The 22296-nt window shown below is 40.4% G+C and overlaps 1 protein-coding gene across 1 annotated transcript in view; it reads right to left on the bottom strand.

Moving 5' to 3' along the window:
- Positions 1-2307: 2307 nt before the first annotated feature.
- Positions 2308-22296, bottom strand: part of LOC134673578 (fatty acid synthase-like) — a 29037-nt gene continuing 9048 nt past the window's right edge. Inside the window, exons 8-39 of the mRNA XM_063531576.1 lie at positions 21916-22119; positions 21132-21318; positions 20529-20691; positions 19599-19768; positions 19359-19510; positions 18823-19006; positions 18445-18593; positions 17758-17939; positions 17368-17487; positions 16806-16915; positions 16092-16282; positions 15565-15716; positions 14943-15188; positions 14432-14546; positions 13909-14028; positions 13467-13582; positions 13018-13165; positions 11938-12109; positions 11223-11332; positions 10169-10333; positions 8932-9104; positions 7954-8097; positions 7011-7226; positions 6383-6491; positions 5870-6011; positions 5308-5455; positions 5074-5218; positions 4537-4713; positions 4008-4110; positions 3700-3905; positions 3468-3668; positions 2308-2691 (exon numbers count right to left, since the gene is read on the bottom strand). Coding sequence (XP_063387646.1) covers positions 2308-2691; positions 3468-3668; positions 3700-3905; positions 4008-4110; positions 4537-4713; positions 5074-5218; positions 5308-5455; positions 5870-6011; positions 6383-6491; positions 7011-7226; positions 7954-8097; positions 8932-9104; positions 10169-10333; positions 11223-11332; positions 11938-12109; positions 13018-13165; positions 13467-13582; positions 13909-14028; positions 14432-14546; positions 14943-15188; positions 15565-15716; positions 16092-16282; positions 16806-16915; positions 17368-17487; positions 17758-17939; positions 18445-18593; positions 18823-19006; positions 19359-19510; positions 19599-19768; positions 20529-20691; positions 21132-21318; positions 21916-22119 — 5304 coding nt within the window. The remainder of the gene's footprint in view (positions 2692-3467; positions 3669-3699; positions 3906-4007; positions 4111-4536; positions 4714-5073; positions 5219-5307; positions 5456-5869; positions 6012-6382; positions 6492-7010; positions 7227-7953; positions 8098-8931; positions 9105-10168; positions 10334-11222; positions 11333-11937; positions 12110-13017; positions 13166-13466; positions 13583-13908; positions 14029-14431; positions 14547-14942; positions 15189-15564; positions 15717-16091; positions 16283-16805; positions 16916-17367; positions 17488-17757; positions 17940-18444; positions 18594-18822; positions 19007-19358; positions 19511-19598; positions 19769-20528; positions 20692-21131; positions 21319-21915; positions 22120-22296) is intronic.

Here is a 22296-nt window from a genome sequence, read left to right as displayed (position 1 = left end):
TTAGACGGAGGTCTCGCATGAGATATTGATTCTGTTGGTTTTCCAATTAACCACACTGCCGCTGTAGCCCTAGTTGATAGGTTATAGGTTATAGGTTATCGCGGGCTTGTTTTCCGCAACTCGACGTCTATTATTGCGCCTATTTTGCGTGATGGGATGGCGGCACTATTCCTGCCAACCCAACTCCACCAAGAAGCCTAGCAGACCCTTAATGTTGCCGACGACTTCTGGGAGAGACCCCGGTGAGCCGAGGTGTTGTGCCCGGTATTTTGCCACCCCCGGGCATTCGAGAATGACGTGGGCGGCTGTCTCCTCTGCCTCCATGCATGCTCTGCAGAGGGGCTATCTGTAACACGTAGGGTTAATAGGTGTTTGTTAAATGAGGCGTGTCCAGTTATTGCCCCAGCTAAAAGCCGGAGCTGTGGTCTCTTCAGCTGTCGAAGCCTCCGCGACAGATTGGGGTTGAGTGTCGGGAGGGCTTCCTTCGCCTGCCTGCTGTGCCTAGGTTAGACCAATATTGCTGGTGTTTTAGCCCTAGTTGATACGGAACTACTAGTCGATGCCATATTTCACTAGTTCTCAAACGGTCCATGCAATTAATTACGCATATCGATTTATCATAAACTTATACCAGATACTTAATATATCATAACGCAAGTAAGCACAACAAAAAATACTTCTTTCACTTACGCAAGTATTAATAAGAAATGAAACAAATAACGAAACAGGGTAATTAGGGTAAACCTCGTTAAGATTAGGTACTATTGAAATTGGCCGTTGCGGGTACTACGCTTTTCAGTGAATTTTACTACTTCCAAATCATAGCAACCTCTAAACGTTGTCCTAGAAGGCTCCATTTTGGTACATATAAGTTTCGTTCATAGTCGAATAAGAAAACACTGGTGGAGCCTGAAAAAATAAAACAATTTTTTTTTTCATACATTTGTGGACCACCCTAACTTACACGTAAAATAGCTTAGCTGCGTCGACGTTTAAGAGGATTCCAAGGAAGTTTCCACCTACAAATAACTATTTCTAAGTAAACTTGTATTTACTGCCGTGATATTGGACGTCCAGGCTTCTTATTCCCGTGTCCAATAGGAAGTATGGACTCGTGCGCAAGAACGCAACTTATGCTAGACCGTCTGGTCTTGAGCTAGGTCCAATCAGTTTGTGATCGGGAAAAATTCAGGAGTTTCTTTTTTAGTTCTATGCATTGTGCCATTATTTTTAAGAGCCCTTCAACGTGCACACTAACGCCACAGCTAAATAATCGTGATTATTTAAATTTAACGAAAGATATTGAAAAAAGGGGGGGAGGCCTATGTTCAGCAGTGGACGTCTTATGGCTGAGATGATGATGATGATGATTGAAAAAAGGGGGCCGCTACGTACTCTATTGTGTATTTAAGTACCTGAATACATCAAACTAGTAATTATGTTGCTGGTTTCGTCGATCTAGGAACTCAAAACAAAAACTGCCGTTTTAACTTTGGACGCATAGATTGACGAATCCAGCAACATAAAAACTAGTCTGATGTATTCAAAAGGTACTTAAATACACATACAGTGGCGCTAGTGTGCAAGTCGAAGGGCTCTTAAGTGTTTCTGAATACAATATTAATAACAAACAGCACTAAAAGTTGTCAAGGACAGAGGTCAACCTAAATTGGTACCGACTTACAACAGATGTGAATAACAGACTACTGAGTTGGCCAGTTTTATGCTCTCGAATTCCGAACATCCTTTACCTACGAGTCTTAGTGAGTTGTTGCTTTACTGCAATTCCATTTGAAATTCAACTGCTTTTCAACAATTAGTATTTTTAAGTGTTTTCCTCAATTTATATGGTAGGAAATAGGGAATTGCCGGTGATATAAATGGATGAGTGTGGAAATAAAACCTAACGAAAAAAGTAACTCAAAATTAAAATGTAGACTGAGGCAGATGTTCTTTCGTAAGCATTTGGCTATAAACCTTCGTGCGCGAGTCCGACTCGCACTTGCCCGGTTTTTTATAATGTATTACTCTATTTTCAGACGGTAGATATTGAGTGAGGAAAATATAAGCTAGATATTTACAAGGAGATAAAAAAAAACAATACCATTGCATCTAAAATCAAACTGTATTTTTCCAAACTGTATAACAAACTTAGCGCCACTTGCACCATCCCACTAACCAGGGGTTAAGCCGTTAACCTAGTGTCCTGGTAACCATGGTAACTCCAGGTTTAACCGTTTAACCCCGGCTAATGGGTCGGTGCAAGTGGCGCTTACAAAACCATTTCTTACAGAAAACAGAAAAAAATTACTCGTTATCTTTGAAATAACACTCCGAACTCATCACATACGTATGGCAGAGAGTTTTTTTAGCGAAGGATTCTTTTGTTTCCTCATCGAGATATTGGTTTATGATGGCTGCAGAGCGAAGGTCGTCGGCGGCGAGCGCGAGCGGAGCGCGCAGGTCGTGCACGGCGAGGGGCTCGCGCGTGTGGCGTTGGAGCGCGAGGGGGTCGAGGTATGAGGGCGCGGGGGAGCGCAGCACGATCACGCGCGATTGGAGCGCGCGCGGCTCGTGCCGCGTGTGATGTCTGGCGTTCATTACGCGCGCGTACGCTGCTTCCATCAGCAAGCGCGCGTACTGCATGGAATGAGGTACGCGTCCGCGCAGAGCGCTCACGCTCTCCTTCACCTATTGAATTGATACACACGTTAATATTATATTATTAACAAAGTGTTGAAGGTCGCGCTCGAGATATTTTAACCCTCAAATAAAAAGAGAGCGCCAATAATTCGAGATTATAGTGGAATGTTAACCAAAAATTACTTCACTGCCTTCGAGCCGAGAGAGCGCCAATAGTTTACGGATTATATGGGTGCTTACACCTGCGTTTTATACTTACGCTTACGAGGAAAATTATATATGAGCACGTTATAAAACAAAACTACTACCTACTAATTTAAGCAAAAACTTGTAGTATGCCTTGAGTTATATTTTATCGAACTATTAAGGTATTGAGGTCGTCATTTATGAAATAAGGATATAATAAGTTTTAGGTAAAAAATTCATTTTTGGTACAAGCTTTTACCGCTGACTATACTTTTCTTACGACAGACAACTAATACTCATCGAGACAATTCTAAAAACCCCTAACACAATTAGGTTGCGTTGTTTCATCACAGAGTTCCTATGGCCACCTCCTGTCTCCATCATCAGATCAGTTCGACAGTACCATATTATTGTATTGTCATCAGAACTACATACAGCTGCCAATTTTCATGACGCTACGATCCTTGGCAGATGGTTAAATTAGTTACCATAGATTTCATTACATAGTTACATACAGGTCGACCTAATAAAAGCTTGTTAAAAAATAGCTGCGGCAACCCTAACCTCAAAATGCGGTCACGTGGCTTGTCCTTGAACCTAAAGAACAATGACATATCTCGACGATATCAATTACTTACCTTTTGCGGCCTTGTCGGGGCGTCGCGCAACGCGGCGTCGAGCTGCGGCGATGAATACCCCATGAACGCGCACATATGCCTCGCGACCGCCTCCTGGAGCGCTGACTCTGAGTCGTCGCCTTCGCATGCCAGAAACAGCTGCCGCTCCAGCTCGGCCACGAACTCGTCCGGCCCTCCCCCCAGGCAGAACACCGTGCCCAACAAGCCTGACCAATAAAATACTATTCATTACCTTCTCTGGCCATGTCGGGGCGTCGCGCAACGCAGCGTCGAGCTGCGGCGATGAATACCCCATGAGCGCGCACATATGCCTCGCGACCGCCTCCTGGAGCGCTGACTCTGAGTCGTCGCCCTCGCATGCCAGAAACAGGTGCCTCTCCAGCTCGGCCACTAACTCGTCCGGCCCGCCGCCCAGGCAGAACACCGTGCCGGTCATGCCTGACCAATAAAAAAGTAGATTAGTGGGTCAAAACTCCCTAATTATGGTCGAATCGTATCACTTAACCAGCTTCATAGATAAGTATGTTACTTTAAAATTACCTTGATCTTCTAATGCTGCAGCAATCTCAAAAACGGAGAGTACTCCCATTTCGTGACCCAACAGGTAAAACTTTTTGTTTTCGCCTTTTTTCTTCAGGATCATCTGAAAATAAAATAATAAATAGTTGTAACCCTCGGGATTACTAAATACATTAGTCTAATTCTGTCTTCGAGCAATACCGGGAAGGGAGTCGGCATTCGCACTATTTCCCCTCTGCCGAAGCACATTTAATTTAAATAAATCATTTAAGTACTTATTAAAATACTTAAAGTAGTAAATAAATCTATATTTTGTTGATTTACGTTATTAAGTCAGTTCGCAAATAAAACATGTGCTGCAAAATCATCTGCTTGAGTTATTAATTCAATTTTCTATAAAAGCTATCGAATCTATTAAACGGTATACGTTGCCACTTGCGAGCACACCAACGACAGCAACGGAGTTGACAGCAGTCGCCGTGGCCGAAGTCGGCCGTGGAGTTATTACATTATTACACACACGCAAAAAGTTAATTTTCCGTTGACATACCGTAGTATATCTCTTCGTCATATCTTCCAGCGACTCGTCAGGCTGGTCCAACCCGGGCTGCAGCACCACAGCTGCCAGCTTGAGTCGCTCGCACAGCCCGCGGTACCGCTGGTGCAAGCCCTGTAGTCCTGGGACTATGTACAGACATGCCTCGGACGCGTCGAACTCGTCGTCCCTCTAATGGAGATACACTAATATTAGAAACTAGGATAGCGTCAGAAGACTACATAAAAATTGCAGTTTATATACCAACGACAATGCTAAAATATATATTGTGATAACATAAGCAACCATTTTCTCTATATATTATGCGAGTGAGGGCGTCTGCATTTCAGTTTGGTATGGGAAAAAATGCTTCTTTCGGCTGTCTGTCAGGCTGTTTTCTTTCGTCGTATTTCTCAACCGATTCTTGTGAAATTTAGTGAAGAGGTCACCAAATGCTTATTTTGTTGATTCAATGTTTTAAATTTTCAAAAATGGCAGAGCAGCCGTTGGGTGCTCCCAGAGTTATATTTCGAGTATTTAATCAATACAAACCATGTCACAGCCTTGTGTGAGTGTGGGCATCAAGACAACATTAATCGTTGCCATGAGCTCATCAGTATCCACGAAGGGAATGAAAGCAGTAAGGCCTTCAACAGGTGCATATGACTCTTTTAACGTTTCCTCCATTTCTCGTATTCTTGAAAAAAGATTAAAATTAAGGTAATAAAAGATACAATTATTTTTAACATTATATTAATTAATGAAACAATTAAGTATAATACCCACTTTTCTACACTGAGTAATGCAATATCGTCTTCAGGGATGTTAATATTTTGCTTGTCTCTTAGATACACCCAAAGTTTTAAAGCTTGGTCCTTGGTTACGCCCAGATCTTGTAAAGTTTTGCTATCTGCATTTCCTGTTATGGTGACATCTGCAATAGATTTATATAGTTTAGATTCCATCTGAGTACAAAAATTTATCATTGCTGCCTATATCTGTGTTGAATCAAAACAAAATTGTTCGCTCCCCAAAAATACTGTGATGGATGTTTGTGAACCGATTTACAGATGACTTCATTGAGTTATTATTACTATAGAGAAGACATACCAAATAATGAAATTGTCGTAATCACAACCTGTAGCACGCGACCAAAATGTTGTAAGCGCCGTAAAATTCATGGCGCTTACGCGTTTAGCTCGCGAGACTCACGCTCTGCTTCTATGGTTTAATGCCAAAAAGGCAGCAACTCATAGCGCAGTAGGTATACTGGTTCTATATCTTAGTACTTAATAGTTCAATGGATGACTTTGACATTATTTTGATTGTATTTGATTCATGTACTTACCAATTATTTTTTCTATTTGTTCTGTCAGAGATTCTTCGCAAACAGAAGGGTACTGAGCGAAAATGACAGGCTGCTTAGTCTGCAATCCCCGCTCTGTTGCATTAACAATGTCACCGTAACTTGCTGGTAAACTTCCTTCCACCTGTAAATTATAAAGAATTAGTGAAATAAACATAAATTTGGGGACAATATTATAGAGATCGACCTATAAGAGTACAGATACAGAGGTATCTTTAGGTATTTAAACAAAAGTAAACGTACTCTACTCCCAAATGGCTCCTTAAGCCAGTTGAAGGTAGATGAAAATATTACATGATCAAATAATGTTGGTTAAAGTCAGGCCGTTCAGTGACAGATCCCGGCGGTTTTATATTTAGTTGGTTAACCAATGAGAGTTATAACTACCCGAAAATGTACAAATAGTTTGTTTACTTTATTTAAATACCCAAAGATACAGACTATAGTGGTACAAAAATTATCAGAAACCAGACTTTCAATAAATTTATACTGTACCTTTGTGTCTATCGATACGGAAAGCATCATTGCCGGGAACCCGTCTGCTGCTCTTGAAACACAAACTTTCTCTCCTAGAGTGTTATTGATGCCAATTACTACAAAGTACCTGCAAAGTTACAAAACAATGTGACGTCAGGGTGTCTAGAGTTATCATTTATCATTCATGCTAACTTTACTGTTGTAACGGTTGACATGTTATTGTGTTCTATAATTTACTATAATAGAAATAATTTCATTATAACCTCTAGCCGCCCATACGTCAAACCGTGCCAAGCAAAATGAAATTTTATTTTGTCAACACAAAGTTCAAATTAAAATGGAACAGGAGACCCCTTTAAATAGGTCTCTGGGCGGCTAGAGGATAAACCTGTAAGGGGGTGATAGACGAATTAAGGGAGGGGGGGGAAGCGAATAAGTTCGCGGACTTACGGCTTGACGACCTTACTCGCCTGTGTGTTGTCCCAAGTAAGTGACTATACCTATACATGACGCATTATATTATAGCCATAAGCCAGCTTCTTGTAGTGACACTATCTCAGAGCCAAAATAAATATAATCTTATCAGGCTTTTAGCACGTCACTGTCTGTTTACGGTGGTTTACGTAAATTGTGAAATTGCTCTTACTTGACAGATGACATTTTCCTTGTCTGCGCGTCCAAGTTATCCAGCAGAGTTTTGTAGATTTCTCGCGTGTGATCATTCACTTGTTCTGCGATGACTACAAAAACACCTTCAACTGGACCCAGACTTAAACTCTGTTTGAGCAGATTTGTTGCGCAATCGGTGTGAGCGAGTTTTTCTGAGGATGTTTTTACATTAACGCCCCATTTCTGCCACTCCCTGGGAATATAAAATGCAAAGTAAATTAAAAAAAAATCAATTTATTTGACGACCTGACACTGCCTAATATGAAGCCGGTGGACGGGTTCAAATCCTACTAAGGGCATTTATTCTTGTGATGAGCACGGATATTTGTTCCTGTGTCATGGGTGTTTTCCATGTATTTAAGTATTTATTAATATTTATATATCTAATGCAATAATTTATTTCATAGGAAAAAGACAGTAGAAAAACAAATAAATAACTTATGAACTAAAAACATCTATAAATAATACTAAATTAAAACTAACAACCCTAAATATATCTAAAATAAAATAAGGAATATAAAAACTACTCAAAGAGGCCTCCCCGCGCTACCCCCGGCGCAAAGGTGCCCATCACACTCGCTGCGTTACCGCGTTGAATTGCGATGGACAGCCTAATATATCTAATTATATGCACCTATCGTTGTCTAGGTACCTACAACATAAGCCTTATTGAGCTTACTGTGGGACTTATCAATTTGTAAAATAATCTCTATGATATTAATTAATTTATTTATTATCACTAGGTAGGTATAGGTAGGTTAGGTATGTTGCCCATTAAAAACGAGTCTTGTTCAAATACGAGTAGGTTACCTACCTTGAGTTTGAGTAGGAGTAGGAGGTTAGTCAGGTTAGGTACGTCTAGGTAAACAAGTAGGGGTAGTAGTAAATGTGCTTTTGCATATTATTCAAATAATACTTACTTCAATTGTCGGGCAAGGCGCTCAGTGTCGTCGAGTTGAAGATGCAGGTTTCGCGCGCCGTGTCGCACTAAATGCGCGGCGAGTCGCGCCACAAGCGACGAGTCACCCACCAGAAGCTGAGAGCGTGTTCCGGAGCATACGAGACTGCCAAGCCAAAAATAAGAAATAAGTATGCTGCCGAGATATTCACAAGAGACGACACGTACTAGATCTATTTTAGATACGTTATGGTTTAGATATCAACTAGTTCTCTTTTGCAGCGCAATTCGGGCAACCAATGTCACTTTTACGTTAGATAGAGTAAGATATCTATTAGATGTGAATTGGATCTCTAAGTCATATCCTGTGGAAATCGTTCAAGAGTATCTCCAGAATCGCGCAAATGTCAAATTTGACAGGTTAGATCTTAAACATATCGTTATAGTATCTTGGTGATGTCTAAAAGATATCTAATAGATGTCTATTTCAAATTCCGAATCGGGCCCATGATGAGGTTTTTAAAGGATGACTCACACTAGAATGGTCCGGGTCCGCTCCGAGGTGTCCCATAGATATTTCGTTTTCCATAGCATCCCGTGATCATCCGTAATAGAAAACAAATGTGTCGTACGCCTCGTTTCGGAACCGGACCGTTAGAGCCTTACAGCGTGGCTCATTATTAAAGTTGGTCCAGTATTGATAGACCATTTGCACAAAAAAACCGGCCAAGTGCGAGTCGGACTCGTGTTTCTAGGGTTCCGTATATAAGTCCGACTCACGCTTGACTGCACATTTCTAATAGGTTTTCTATATCTATAGGTAAAGAACTATTTTTTGTATTTTTTTCAAAATTTTAGACCCAGTAGTTTCAAATATAAAGGGGGGCGGGGGAATGGTCGGACAGACAGACAGACGCACGAGTGATCTAAGGGTTTCGTTTTTTCTGTTTGAGGTACGGAATCCTAAAAACAGTTATTTTTGCTGGCAATTATTAATTACCCGGTCTCTGCACGAGATGTCGCCTCGTGCACTCGTAACAGCACACGTCCGAGGTGCGCGCCGCGGGCGAGCGTGCGGAACGCGCGTGTGGCGTCCTGTGGGGCGTATGTCACCCGCGACAGCGGCCGCACCCAACCGGCGCTGATGCCTTCTGCTACTAGCCGTTGCAGCCTCTGTATTCAAGTTAAAGACCGACCGCTTTAAATGAGTCCTCGCCTGTGCGGTACGGGGGCGACGGGGTAGGACGACTAAGGCGGCGGGGAAGGTGTGGGCGGCGTACGCCTGCCGCCCGCACCTTCTCCGGCACCTTTAGTCGTCCTACCACATCTCCCCCGTACCGCGCAGGCGAGGACCCATTTAAGCGGTCGGTCTATAACGTATGACGTCTAACGTACATGCTCCAAGCGTGCACGATGCTGACCGCGTATGTTAGAATGTTAAAACAAATGACGGTCAGCGTCGACCGTGCAAGCTCCTCATCATAAAATACGGCACGTTATTTTTTGTCACATTTGACCGGTTCGAGTCCCGACTGAGGCAAGCGATTTTTCATAAATCCTTAAATGCAGAATTTATTGTTTTTAAAAACAAAGGAAAGTCTCCTTAACACAAAATGTGCTATTTACAATATTTAAGGTAGTTGCCATTCATGTGGCACTCGATTTTTCCACCCTGTATACCGGACATTAAGCTATAAGGTGTCTCCAGATCAAACCAATTGGCACATGAGTTTGTGTGTGCGAGCTTCGCATGAGCAGCTTATATGTATAAATATGTAGGTATTATCCACTTGACCGTCCGTCGATAGCATAGTATCCGAAACCAATATGCTCTTAACCGTCCACGGGAACCTTACTATCCAAGGGGCGGAAGAAGGAATGGTTGATTTCAGAGCCATCTAACGGAATATTTCGAATAATTTACTAATTCTCTTGATAAATCAATGTAGCCTAACCAAATAAGTTAGCTCTAAAAAAATATAGATGGCAGTGTACGCTAGGTGCTTAGACAATGTAATTTACATACGTCGGGGCGTGCGTCGCTAAAAAAACCCGGACGGTTGAAAATGAAATGTCTGTTACCTCTTCACGCACCGCTGAACCGATTTGGACAAAATTAGGAATCGAGATAGTTTGGGCCCCGAGAAAGGTCATAGGGTAGTTTTTATCAATCATCATCATCATATCTCTACGCATACGAAGCCGCAGGCAGGAGTTAGTAACAGTATAAAACATACCTGGAAAGTTTCGATGTCATTACGAACGAACAGGGAAGAAAAGTCCACGCAGACGTAACTTCTTTCAGCAGTCAACGCGTGCATTTTGAATCTGAAGTTTTCGTTCCTCTTCACTTGATGAATGTCCAACGTGTGTCCTAAGCGCCCACAGCACTGTATGTAGGCCTGTAAGTAAAAAAATCTTAGAGGTTGTGCGGAAAGATAAGAATGGTGAAATGAAAGGGAGCCCATACTACGACTCTTCTCTTTCCTCACAGGCCCTATTAGAAAAATGCTGTGTATGCTAAAAAAATACATACTTTCCGATTGATAAATAAACCATTTATTCGTTTGCCACAATAGACATCTATAGACATATATAAAAAGAAACAAAAGAGATACCTACAAAGCGCAACAATGGGATAAACAACAAACATAAATGTAATGCTGTGTGCTTTGCCGCAAAACAAAAGGGTTCAGGGCCAGTAATATGCTCCACTCTTTCGAGCGAAGCACTGCCACTGATAATTCTGCTAGAACCCAGGTCTCTAACAGATTATCGATGTATAAAATGTAATAATAATAATGAACCCCTATAGAAATAGGGGTTTATTAGAAAATAAAATTGCCATTTTTATTTTGGAACTTCTTGGAATGGTTCACATCTCAATGGACAAGTGTCCCGTGTTTCTAAGTTTATTATTCTACAGTTACTGATAAAATTGGTTTACCAGACCATATTTCAGAGAACTTAATACATGAAAGAAAAGAAAGAATGATGAAAAGGAGAAGACAAAGAGTAGTAAGTTAGCGTGGTATGGGGATGTTATGAGGAGGGATGAATGCCATAAGGGCAAAATAATGTTAGGGATGAATCTTGATGAACGGAGAGCGGATGGTAGACCCAAAAAGCGATGGATGGATTGTGTGAAAGAGGATATTAGAAAGAAAGGAGTGAGTGCTGAGCTGCTGAGGTGGCGAAAGACGGAGGAGAATGGAAGAGAAAAACATGTTGTGCCGACCCCACATAACGTGGGATAAGGGCAGGGAAAAGAGAAGATTTCAGAGAACTTACATCCTTGTATTGCCCTCTACTGCATACAACAAAGTCGCAGCCAAGCCCGTTGGTCGCAGGCAATACGCGGTTCAGGAATGTATCATCCCGGCAGCAAATTATGTCGTCAGCTGAAATTTTGAAAAGGTTGGTCGTCCATTTACAAAAGCCTGATGATGCCTCCCTGTCACACTTATCTACGAATTTACAAGTGCGACAGAGAGGCAACACGGTGAACGTGGTTGGTTGAATAATGTATTTTTTTCTCAAGAATAGCTACTCTTTTTAAAATAGACAGACGGGACTTCGGGAGCAATCTTAAAAAAATACGGATTATTAGTCGACAAACACTCTCTAAATATCAAACCGCGTCGTACGCGAGTGGAATAACTTACGACAAACAGTGATATGTGCTCCTTCAGTGAACAGTTTTAAAACTTGTCAAACACTTAAAACAACTAACAAAATGAACATTAATCGTTAAAGAAAACAAGTGCAGTGATATACACTTCAGCTGCTAGTGTATTAAACAATATAATAAAAATGTGACCTAAAAGTAAATTAAATTAATTGCAACGAGATTTCAGGGACTAAGGAAGCGAGAGGGTGCTCTTCGGTTGGGTATCTAGTACCCCCATGTACCAAATGAAGTGGGATATTATTTCACTTCCTCGGATCTCTACCTGCTATAAAAAAAATCGACTTGATTATTCGTGCAATGCCTATCTGACCTTACCATTCAATTTAGGGAACATTTTCATTAAGAAGTTCTTCTTGAAGACGTCGCTGACAACGACGAAGACCCGACACTCGAAATGCAGCGCCAACGCAATTATGGCTTGTCCTGTTGCGCCCGCACCGCCGCTCACCAACACTTTCATGCCTCGGTATAGACACGTTTTTATGGCCTGGGGAAACATATTAGGACTATATTGAATTTGTCAACTAACCTCCTAAACCTAAGGCGATCATAGGGCTGGCGTTTTCTTTGCCCAGAGGCTACCTGCCGTATTCGAACTTCAAGATATTCACAAGAGACGACACGTACTAGATCCATTCTAGATACGTTATAGTTTAGATATCAACTAGTTCTCTTTTGCAGCGCAATTTGGCCAACCAATGTCACTTTTAAGTTAGATAGAGTAAGATATCTATTAGATGTGAATTGGATCTCTAAGTCATATCCTGTGGAAATAGTTCAAGAGTATCTCCAGAATCGCACAAATGTCAAATTTGACAGGTTAGATCTTAAACATATCGTTATGGTCTCTTGGTGATGTGTAAAAGATATCTAATAGATGTCTATTTTAAAATCCGAATCGGGCCCTAAGCCTAGCGGTGCAGAGGGGGCATCACCGCTAGCGTTTTGGCGACCATGCCAGAAGGGAGTGATTTGGGGGAAGTCTTTTATATTTAGTATTTAGTTTTAAGTTGTGTTTTGTGTAAGCATAAGTTGAATTTACTTGCATGTTTTTGTAATTTGTTTTCATATTTGGAAATAAAAGACCTCCTAAAGAAATCTAATATGCCGTCCTCTCCACAGTGACTACTAGACGACATATAAAATGTTGGTTTGGAAAGACCCTTATAGAGCAAAATCTCTTATATTTGTATACGTTCTCCGCTTAGAAATAAAAAGGAAGATCTTCACTCCTGATCTATCGACCTTCTAATCTGTAAGTGGAGTACATGTACAAACGCAAGAGATAATGGTTTTTGATTGTGTTGATTGGATCGCCTAACCAATATTACTATTTTAAATAATTGTACTGCCTGTCTGTTGCTATGGAGACACATCGTTTTCATTTGTACTCACAAGACAGTAGAGTGCGTGTGCATAAGCGAAGGGCACTGTGGCAGCGTCTTCAAGGCTCCAGTGTGCTGGAACTGGCCACAAGAGATGGGGCGTCGCACGCGCATGTTCGCGCGCTGCGCCGCGCGTTAAGCCCATGACACGAGTCCCGCTACAATAATGTAGATATGTTGAATTTTCCTTGCCACTTGCACCAAGCTACTAACCTGGGGTTAACCGGTTAAACCTGGACTTACCATGGTTACTAGTACAATTTGACTTTTGATTAACGGTTTAACGGGTTAACCTCGGGTTAGTCAAGTGGAGTGGGGCAAGTAGCTCTTAGTGAAGTTGCATTCCATTGAAAATCACAAAGTTGATGGGCTGCAAACTACTCAGTCGACGCACTATGAAATCATGCTCTTGACTTGTAATTAATACCGAATAGCATACATAATATACATATTACTTACTCTTCAGTTGTTCCGCTGAAATCCATTCCATAAACACCATCACTAGATTCATGTTGATCAACAAACGGTTCTTTAACTTTGAGTACATCGGAAGCATTCAGACCAGCGAAGTGTACCTGTATAAGCAAAATGAATAATATTAATGTTATGCACATTAAAACGGATAATTCACATAATGAATGATATGTTCATTATTTTGTTCATTCATCATTCGCTTGCCCTTGTCCCATTCACTTGGAGTCGGCGCAGCATGGCTTTTTCTTCCATACCTCTCTGTCGCCCGTCATCCCATCATTCACTTGCATTCGTTTCATATCATCCACAAATTCATTCGTAATACCTTTGTCGTCACATTATTTTCATCCCTCCGCATCACATGCCCGTGCGACGCTAGGTTTAGCGTATCTTGCATACATTTAACAAGTTTGGATATTGTAGGTACCTTAACCGGGATGCCAGGAGTTTCCACAGCAGGGGCCTCAACCCAGTGTAAGGATTCCAAGTCTCCAACTACACTGCTCCTCAATACTTTTCCATTTCTGGACCTTTCACCGTTTTCAACCTGGATAAAGCAAAAAGATGAGTGAATTTCTGAATAGTATTTGTGAAGCTAAAGATTTATAAATAAGTTTTTGGCAAAAGCTTCATTTTTAGTACAAGCTTTTATCGCTGACTGTACTTTTTTCCTCAGACGACTAATACTCATCGAGTAAATTCTAAAAACCTCAAACACAATTAGGTTTCGTTGTTTTATCACAGAGTTCCTATGGCCACATCCTGTCTCCACCACCAGATCAGCTTGATGGTATCAAAATATTGCATTGTCACCCTATTTACATATCTACGCAAATTTTTTGCTTAATTGAAATTTGGGAAAATAAATTGCAAGATTTGACCTTTACAAGCGTACTTACCTACATAAATAGATTTATTGTAAGCTAATAAAAAGCTTGTAAAAAACTTACAAATTCTTTGACTTGATATTTCGGGTCAAACTTTGATGTATCAAAAACCAAAGAATCTTCGTCAGATTTTACAATATTACGGAAGTTGATGCATTTTAATGTGACTCCACCACATCTGAAACAAGAAGTTACCCCTTATTTAAGAAACACATATGTTGAACAACGACTGGAGTGTATTTAAAAATCACCACACTTAATGATATGGAATCAGCGATAAAATTGGTTTGAATTGGTTAAGAAAGCTTGATAAATAAGATTTTTCTCTGAACAGTTCGTGCGTTTCCGTAAAAATACGAAGGAAAATAATTATGCACTACAACCTGTAGGTGATCATAAATAAACTTATTACCACGACGGCTGATTAATGTTGTGTTGCTTAAATTTTGGACAATGTAGTGAGGTTATAGTTGTAATATTTAATTCATTATTAGCTTTTTACCAATTTTAGTAATCACAAACTTGCTTGCTTATTTTGCGATCATTGTTTTATTTTGCAAAAAAATGATATTACCTGGTATAGTCATGGACCGAGCTCACTTCAACCTTCAAATCCGTATCTAATTCAACAGATGTAGCGTGTATGTTAGTATTAATATTGATTTCCCTGACGAAGGCCGGCTGGGAGATGTGGTCGTGAGGTTGTCGAAGAACGTTGAGCTGCAACAGTGAGTCCAGGAAGGTTTCCCAGCGTCCGTGCCATGGAACGCGGCCCGCAGTCAATGAAGGATTTATTTCACGGATGCCACGGAATTCACCCCTGTTAGTGAACATTATTTTTGAATTATCCTAAAATACATATAATTTTTAAGATTATCTAGGGCAAAATTTGAAAAGACTGGTATTCTTTGTTGAGAAGACCGTGCTAGTGCAGGAAGTATTTGTCACTCAGGGACTGTCAGAATGGATGAGCTCCTTCTGGTCTGCTGGTCTTTTAGTCTGGTCTGGTGGTCTGACTGTAAGTAGAGTATGTGTATAAACACTAGAATTAGAAGTGCTTAAAGAGCGTTTAGATGGTTCTCTATATTGACCTTAGATTATCTGTGGAGTACCTAATGAACTATTTTTTTTAAACGTGAGCTTTATATCCAGCCACTCGTTCAAAATTATTATTCGTAAACTATGGTCATACTTACTGATACATATAACCTCTCTCATTGAGAATGTTGTATATTTCATCCTGTCCTATTACGATGTCTTCCACAGAATCTTCAGTTTGAGCACTCTCTTCCTTGGTTTCTTCCAAAAGTACATAACCTGAAGCTACTTTTGTAATTCCATCTTCGATCTGTTAAAAAAGCATACAAAATAACCAAATAATAAAACTTACAATAATTTTGTTCAAGCATTTCTGTGAAGGTATGGCAAAGGTCAGTTGGACAGAAAAGAATACCAATAACAAAGTTACGTATAGTAGGTAAAAAAATATGAAAAGCTTACTGAAAACTGAAGAGGAATTATTAATAACCAAAATTATTAAATTCGTTATTTGAAGAGGAAATATTAATGTCCAAACACCTAGTAGCACAAAGAATTGACCAAAAACTTAAGAAGGGAGAGTTGTATCATTCTAATCAAAAAGATCAAGGAGAATCTACACGTGTTATGTATTTAAATGCTGGGTCCTGGGTTGAATCTAAAATTAAATTAGGGTAAATGGTACCTCAAAGTGCCCAGACCCTCGTTGCAACGCGACAGTGAGCCGCAGCAGACGCGACTCGTGCAACACAGGCTGCGCGTGAAGCATGACGTCACGGAACCGCACGGATGACGAGCGAAGCGGAGCCTGCGCTACCATAGAGAGTGTGTCCCAGGCGCAGACCAGCGCGGAGGCGAATGGGAACACCGTCTTGCCTGGTGGTTGAACGATGTTTTTTTTTAAATGCGGTGGACTAATGGCCAGTTGCCTCGATAACTTAACGTCGTCCAGCAATGAATTATAAGAGTCAGTTGCACGTTCTCTAAATTTTATTGTATGGGAAGTTTCATAGTTAACTGAACTATTCACTGAACTCAACTCAACTGAACTATCACTCAGCAGTCAGTAACTACTGACTGGTGAGTAGCTTTGATCAGGGTAATTATTGTGGTCGGTATATCTAGCCCTAAAACTTCCCATAAAATAAAATTTAGCGACATACGGCCTGATGCAACCGACCCTAAGGCTGACCTCAGACGCACGTAAATTTCATTCAAAATTCCGTGCGTCTGTGGCCTGCCTAAGAGTGGTCTTTTATATTGGACGTGATAGGATTTTTTAGGTGTGTTGACATACTGCTGTAGAAAATACTTAGATGTCAGAATTTTTTTTTCATCCTATTCTACTTTTACAGTACTACAAAAATAAAATATGAAATTACCTACACCTATTACATACCTTCAATTCGGTGACCATGTAAGTAAAGATGTTCGGCGTCGTGGAGAGAAATCTTAAAAACGCACGTAGAAGATGAAACTCTTTCTGGGCTGGCATACGTCGGGAACTTCCTGTTTTGGAATACCAGTCACACTAAATATTATTAAGTACAAATGTTTTAACACGGCATTACAAAAATTCTAATACATCGAGTAGCTAAATATGTCTATAAAGGTTCAGCTGGACTGAGAGGAAGACGAATGAAGAGGCCCTAAGTACGATAGGAGAAAAGCGATGCGATACGCGATTAAATACGATAAGAAATAGGAGAGGCATGATGGTAGGACCCCTGATACGGCGTGACAACTTTTTCCTAAACATCCTGGAAGACTGGATTGAAAAGACAAGAGAAGGAGGGAAACCTAGAATTACTTATACCAGAAAATAAAAAATAATGCGTCGTATGAGGAAATTAAAAGACTGGCACAAGAAAGAAATGATCGGCGATTACTCCACCGACAAGAGCAAAACTCTAAAGTTATGCTTTATTGTTTAGTTATTTTACTGTCATATCAATGTTTACCATTTTTCCTGATGAGCCCATTCGACCAAGTGCGACAAATGGGGTGTTCCAGTGGAGACGGGAAACTCGACCTTCGGGTATAACTGACGAATATCAGGGTAGTAGCCCTCCATGAACAACCTGAAAATACACAATAAAGCTTAAAATAAAGGAATAATTAACAAGCTTGTAGTAGGTCTTGGAGACTGGCTTACTGCTTTACCAATCTATGCTCCTGGATCTGACAGGAACTTATCTATCAAATCTATTTCTATTAAACATTAACTAATAACTGCAAAGATACTCACAGCCCAATGGACTCCAGTAAAATACTCGTTTTGTCGGCCACGACAGTTTGAAAGAGAAAGAGAGGAGGAAATTAAAGAGAAATAGAGAGGAGGAAGGACTCACTGTCCAATGGCCTCCAGTAAGAATCGTACACTGTCTGCGTGCCCTCGTCGGGTTATTGGTACGTTTGCACACGACGGCATCGCCCGCTTGAGGATCGCCTGCAGCAGCCCATGCGGGGCCACTTCCACCAGCACCGCGTTCTTTGGAATCAGTTGGGACGTCTCTTCGAAGAGTACTGGACTCTACAACATTGAAATATAGGGTCAAAACAAAACAATTTGTTAGTTAGTAAGAACCAGGAAAACTATACTCGTCCTTGTCTTTTGGGTGCTAGAACTAGTGTAAGACAAAGATAGTATGATTCTATCTGTCTATGATTGAAATGAGACAGTCCTTTGACAAACTATAATTAGTATGAAAGGGTAACCGCTTGCATTCACAGCCAGCGCACGCTACGCTCTACGCTTTTAGTCACTATCGGCTACTATTTTTATAGTTTTTCCGCTTTATAGAAAAAACGCCTACTCCCGCTGTTAGTGAATGTAATGAAAATCATTCCACAAGTTGTAGGTACCATGAAGGTTTTAATATCGATATCATGGTGTGTACCTAAGACTAGATTACACTACCTAATAATGAAAGAACATTCACTGGATTCTATTTTTGTAGAAAAGTTACCACTCTTACGATGAATGACCCAAGTATTTCAGTTTACTTAATCTATTGTTAAAGTAACTAGGTATTTACCAGCAGATTATTAGTGTGATACTCAGCTGAAGAATATTTGGCTAGTTCTTCTTCCCACCTATCCTGTGGTACTGAAGTCGATACCCAACGCTCACTTCGGAGTTTTGGTGTTTTAATAACCTCCTTCAAGTACTTAAGGAGTCCAGGTCCTGAAAAAAATATCTAATATTAGCTAAATATCACTCACATTGTCGCATGTCACTGAATTAAGCAAAGAGCTTTATGAATATTTTTGTAACATGTCGTAATAAATCCAGACAGTTTTTTGTCACATCATATATGTCGGCGATATTGATATTAGCGCCATCTGTAATTTGACATAAACGTAGCTGGATTTTGGCCCCTGGTGAATCTGTTTTAAAATATTTCGCTAGTCACCTGCTTCGGCAATGTATCGTGAATGATAAGCGATGTTCGAGCACGCGACCTCCTTCGCGAAAATGCTCTTGGCTGTTAAGTCGGCAACAAACTGCGTCATAACGTCAGCTGGGCCGGAGACAGTACTGGATCCGGGTGAATTGTGGCAGGCCACCTCGATCTCCGGCGGGCACATCTTTGATACCTGTTTAACATTTCGTAATAATGATTTTGTTAGCTGCTAACAAGAACATGGTGAGGTTATATGGGGTAAGAGAAACATAGTTTATTTTACTTAAAACACGCAATACACTACTTGACAACTGATTGGTCAAAATTTATGGAATAGCCAATTTTTTTTGTTACGATGTTTGTCTTATGAAATGGGTGCTCCATGCGGTCCTGCGGGAAACTTAAGTCATTGTCAATAGAGGTAACAGCAGGGTGTCATCTATCGGGCATTAGCATTCGAGCAATACTACCACCACCTTAGTAAATGTTGCTCAGAATGATGAATGTTGCTATGCTGCTATGGCCAATATATTAGAAACACAAACCTCTTCGAATCCCATGCCGACAGCGGCCATGGAGCCGCGTATGAAAGGAGTTTGTACAGACACGAGACCGCGACTGTACGCTGATAAAATCATCTCCTCGGCCGTCAGACAGCCGTCAGCATACGCGCACCCTAGTTCGCCGACGCTGTGCCCTGAGAAAGTGATAAAGGTGGCCAGTTATTAGTCAGTGGCCAGTAATTGACGATTTACTCTAAGTGCTCCGTTGACTATATGACTTACCTATAATCTTGTCTGGTACTAAGCCTAATGCAAGGAGTATATCGGTTAGACCAATTTGCACAGCAGCGATGCCCACAAATGAATGTAAAATATTATCGAAGATAGTTTTGTCATCCGAAGTTATAATATGGAGAATATCGATGCCTTTAGGTTCTAATACTCGCCGACATCTGTAACAAAAAGAGAATAAGAATTTTTAAATTGATTGTGGATACTTCCACAAAATTTATTGTAAGTACTATTGTTATAATTGCACCTATATCACGGTATAGGTTTGGTCCCGTCAACTGGGTGTCGTTGAGAGAGACGTTTTGTAGACGTTTTTGCACTAGCATCAAAAACTACGCGTAAGGGAGTAGAAGTACTGCTTGGCCTTAAAATGATGTGATGCGGTATGAGATATTTGCTCGGCTCGCGACCTGTATACATTTCCATATGGTCTAGTTTTCATACTGCAATATGAAGTCATTGTAGGCTTGCTGCAGCACTAGTGAGCCATAATAGGTACTCCTACATAATTGAAACTCGATGCGCTTTGAAATTTGATCTGCTTACTGCACCTCTAAAATCTCATATTGCTTTTGTAATTCTTGCACAATATCTAAGATTAGAAATGGATTTTTTATTCATTTCATTCTTTTCTATAAGACATTGTCTAAATTGCATCGTTTCTGTAATTGGTCTTGGGTTAGAAAAATCCTGAGCCAGACAGAATCTAGCTGCCAGACTGTGATTTAATAGTTTGTTACGATTTCAATCTTATTTTGAAACGATCTTGAAGATCACTTACGACGATTGTTGCATGAACTGAAAACAATAACCAAGACAATCCTGAAGATCGTATCAAAACCAATCCAAAACCATTACAAATTGTTAAAGTAGAATTGAACGCTGTATAAAAATATGTAGCAAGGTAAATTAAATATGTACTTCTCAATAGCAGCCGCGAAGATGGGTATGCGCATAAGTTGTGCGCCCATGCCGGCCCACTGTGAGCCCATGCCGCTGTACACGAACCAAAGAGGCCGGTCGCCGCTGTCGAAATACGTCGCCTTCTCACACAGACTTGTGGTTTTTGATTCTTTATCTGTATCTGTAACAACAAAAAAAATACTTCTTGTTTGAAGAATTCACTCATCATCATAAGGCATGCTATTTGAATCAGGCGTAGCACTAGTTGTTTAAATATATTGTAGCAAATTTCAAAAGTCTTTGTAGAGCCATAAGAGCATCTCACATATTTTAGCGAACTTCGAAGGGTAACATTATTGCTGGTGACCGGACATCAATACAAAAAAAATTGCACTCTAATAACCAATGGCTGTTGGTACAGTCGGTGCCCCAACTCCACTTTTCTATGCAATTAGTATGACGACGTGGGTATTTATACATATACACACATGTATTATTGCCATATATAGGTAAGCTGCTCGTAGCGACACACAGGCTAATTCGAACGGTCTATCCCTGGGCCAAATGTAATCTTGCCAGACTATTTATGATCCACTCAGAACGACAAAAACAAAAGCTTACCTAAAATAGTAAATCCTCTGCCTAGATGTCCATTTATTCTAGAAGAGTGAATATTTTGAATCAAGGCTAATTCCTCAGCGTCTATAGGTTTTGATTTCAATGATTCTATCACTTTTGTAACAGCGGCGTCCGTTCGGTTGGATATTAGAACCAGGCGCGGAATATTACACTCATATTTGGTCAAGTCCTAGAAAAAAATATAATTATTGTAATAATTTGGTCACTAAAAGGAAATAGTAGTCGGCTAGGTAGGTACTTAGTATGGTGTGCAATACGACCACATCTTAAAAAAACTTTTCAAGAAATCATGCATAAGTTTCGTGTCTAAACTATTGACAATTGTGCATCAGAAAAAAAGTATTTTTTTAATTAGGTCGTAATTTTTTAATCTATTCTAAGCCCAAACATGAAATATAAATCTCAAAAATTTTGAGGTGTGGCTATCCGGCAGCGGCAGCATTACATACAGCTAGATTTTTAAAAATTTACTTCAATCCAGACGTATCCAATGCACTGAATTCAATCTAAAAAAATTGTGCGTATCAACTTTAAGACATGGACGTTGAGTAAAAACGAAACCAAAGAAGTAACAAAAGTTCCTAATATTTATCACCGGTAGTATAAAAAATATAGAATACAATTTTTTAAACATGCAGATACATACGTCTGCGAGCGATATTCCAAATTTTATATTAAAGGAAAAAATGGAAAAAAGTGGATAGTCCTGCCGGAAGCGTAATTTTTCCATTTTTTCCTTTAATATAAAAGTTGGAATATAGAATACCTTCGGCTTGTAATGTCCATGTAAAAGTACATGGGAGTTGATACCGGTGACCGACAGACCGTTGACTGCGATGTACGACCTCGCCGTTGGCTTGTGGTCGCGCAGGATCTGAAGGCGACCCTCGCGCAGGGCAGCCACGTCGTCTCTTGGCTGCTCGCAGTGCAAGTTTCCAGCCAGCTGACCAGTGTGGTAGCCCAGAAGCACCTGGAATGAAAGATCTGATGAAGCAAAAGACTAATGGCTATGAATCGTTTGTCTTTTCTGTAATTTTGACTAATGTATTTGTAAGAAAGGGATAAAACAATTTAACTTAATCAGGCCCGTGAAGTTTTATGAATAAAACGGTAAAACAAAGAGATTTTTCTTCTTCTTCTTTCTCAG

This window comes from Cydia fagiglandana, chromosome 18, assembly GCF_963556715.1.
Source record: "Cydia fagiglandana chromosome 18, ilCydFagi1.1, whole genome shotgun sequence".
Taxonomy (NCBI): Eukaryota; Metazoa; Arthropoda; class Insecta; order Lepidoptera; family Tortricidae; genus Cydia; species Cydia fagiglandana.
The sequence above is the reverse complement of the archived record's forward strand: the minus strand, read 5'-3'. Positions and strand labels throughout refer to the sequence as shown.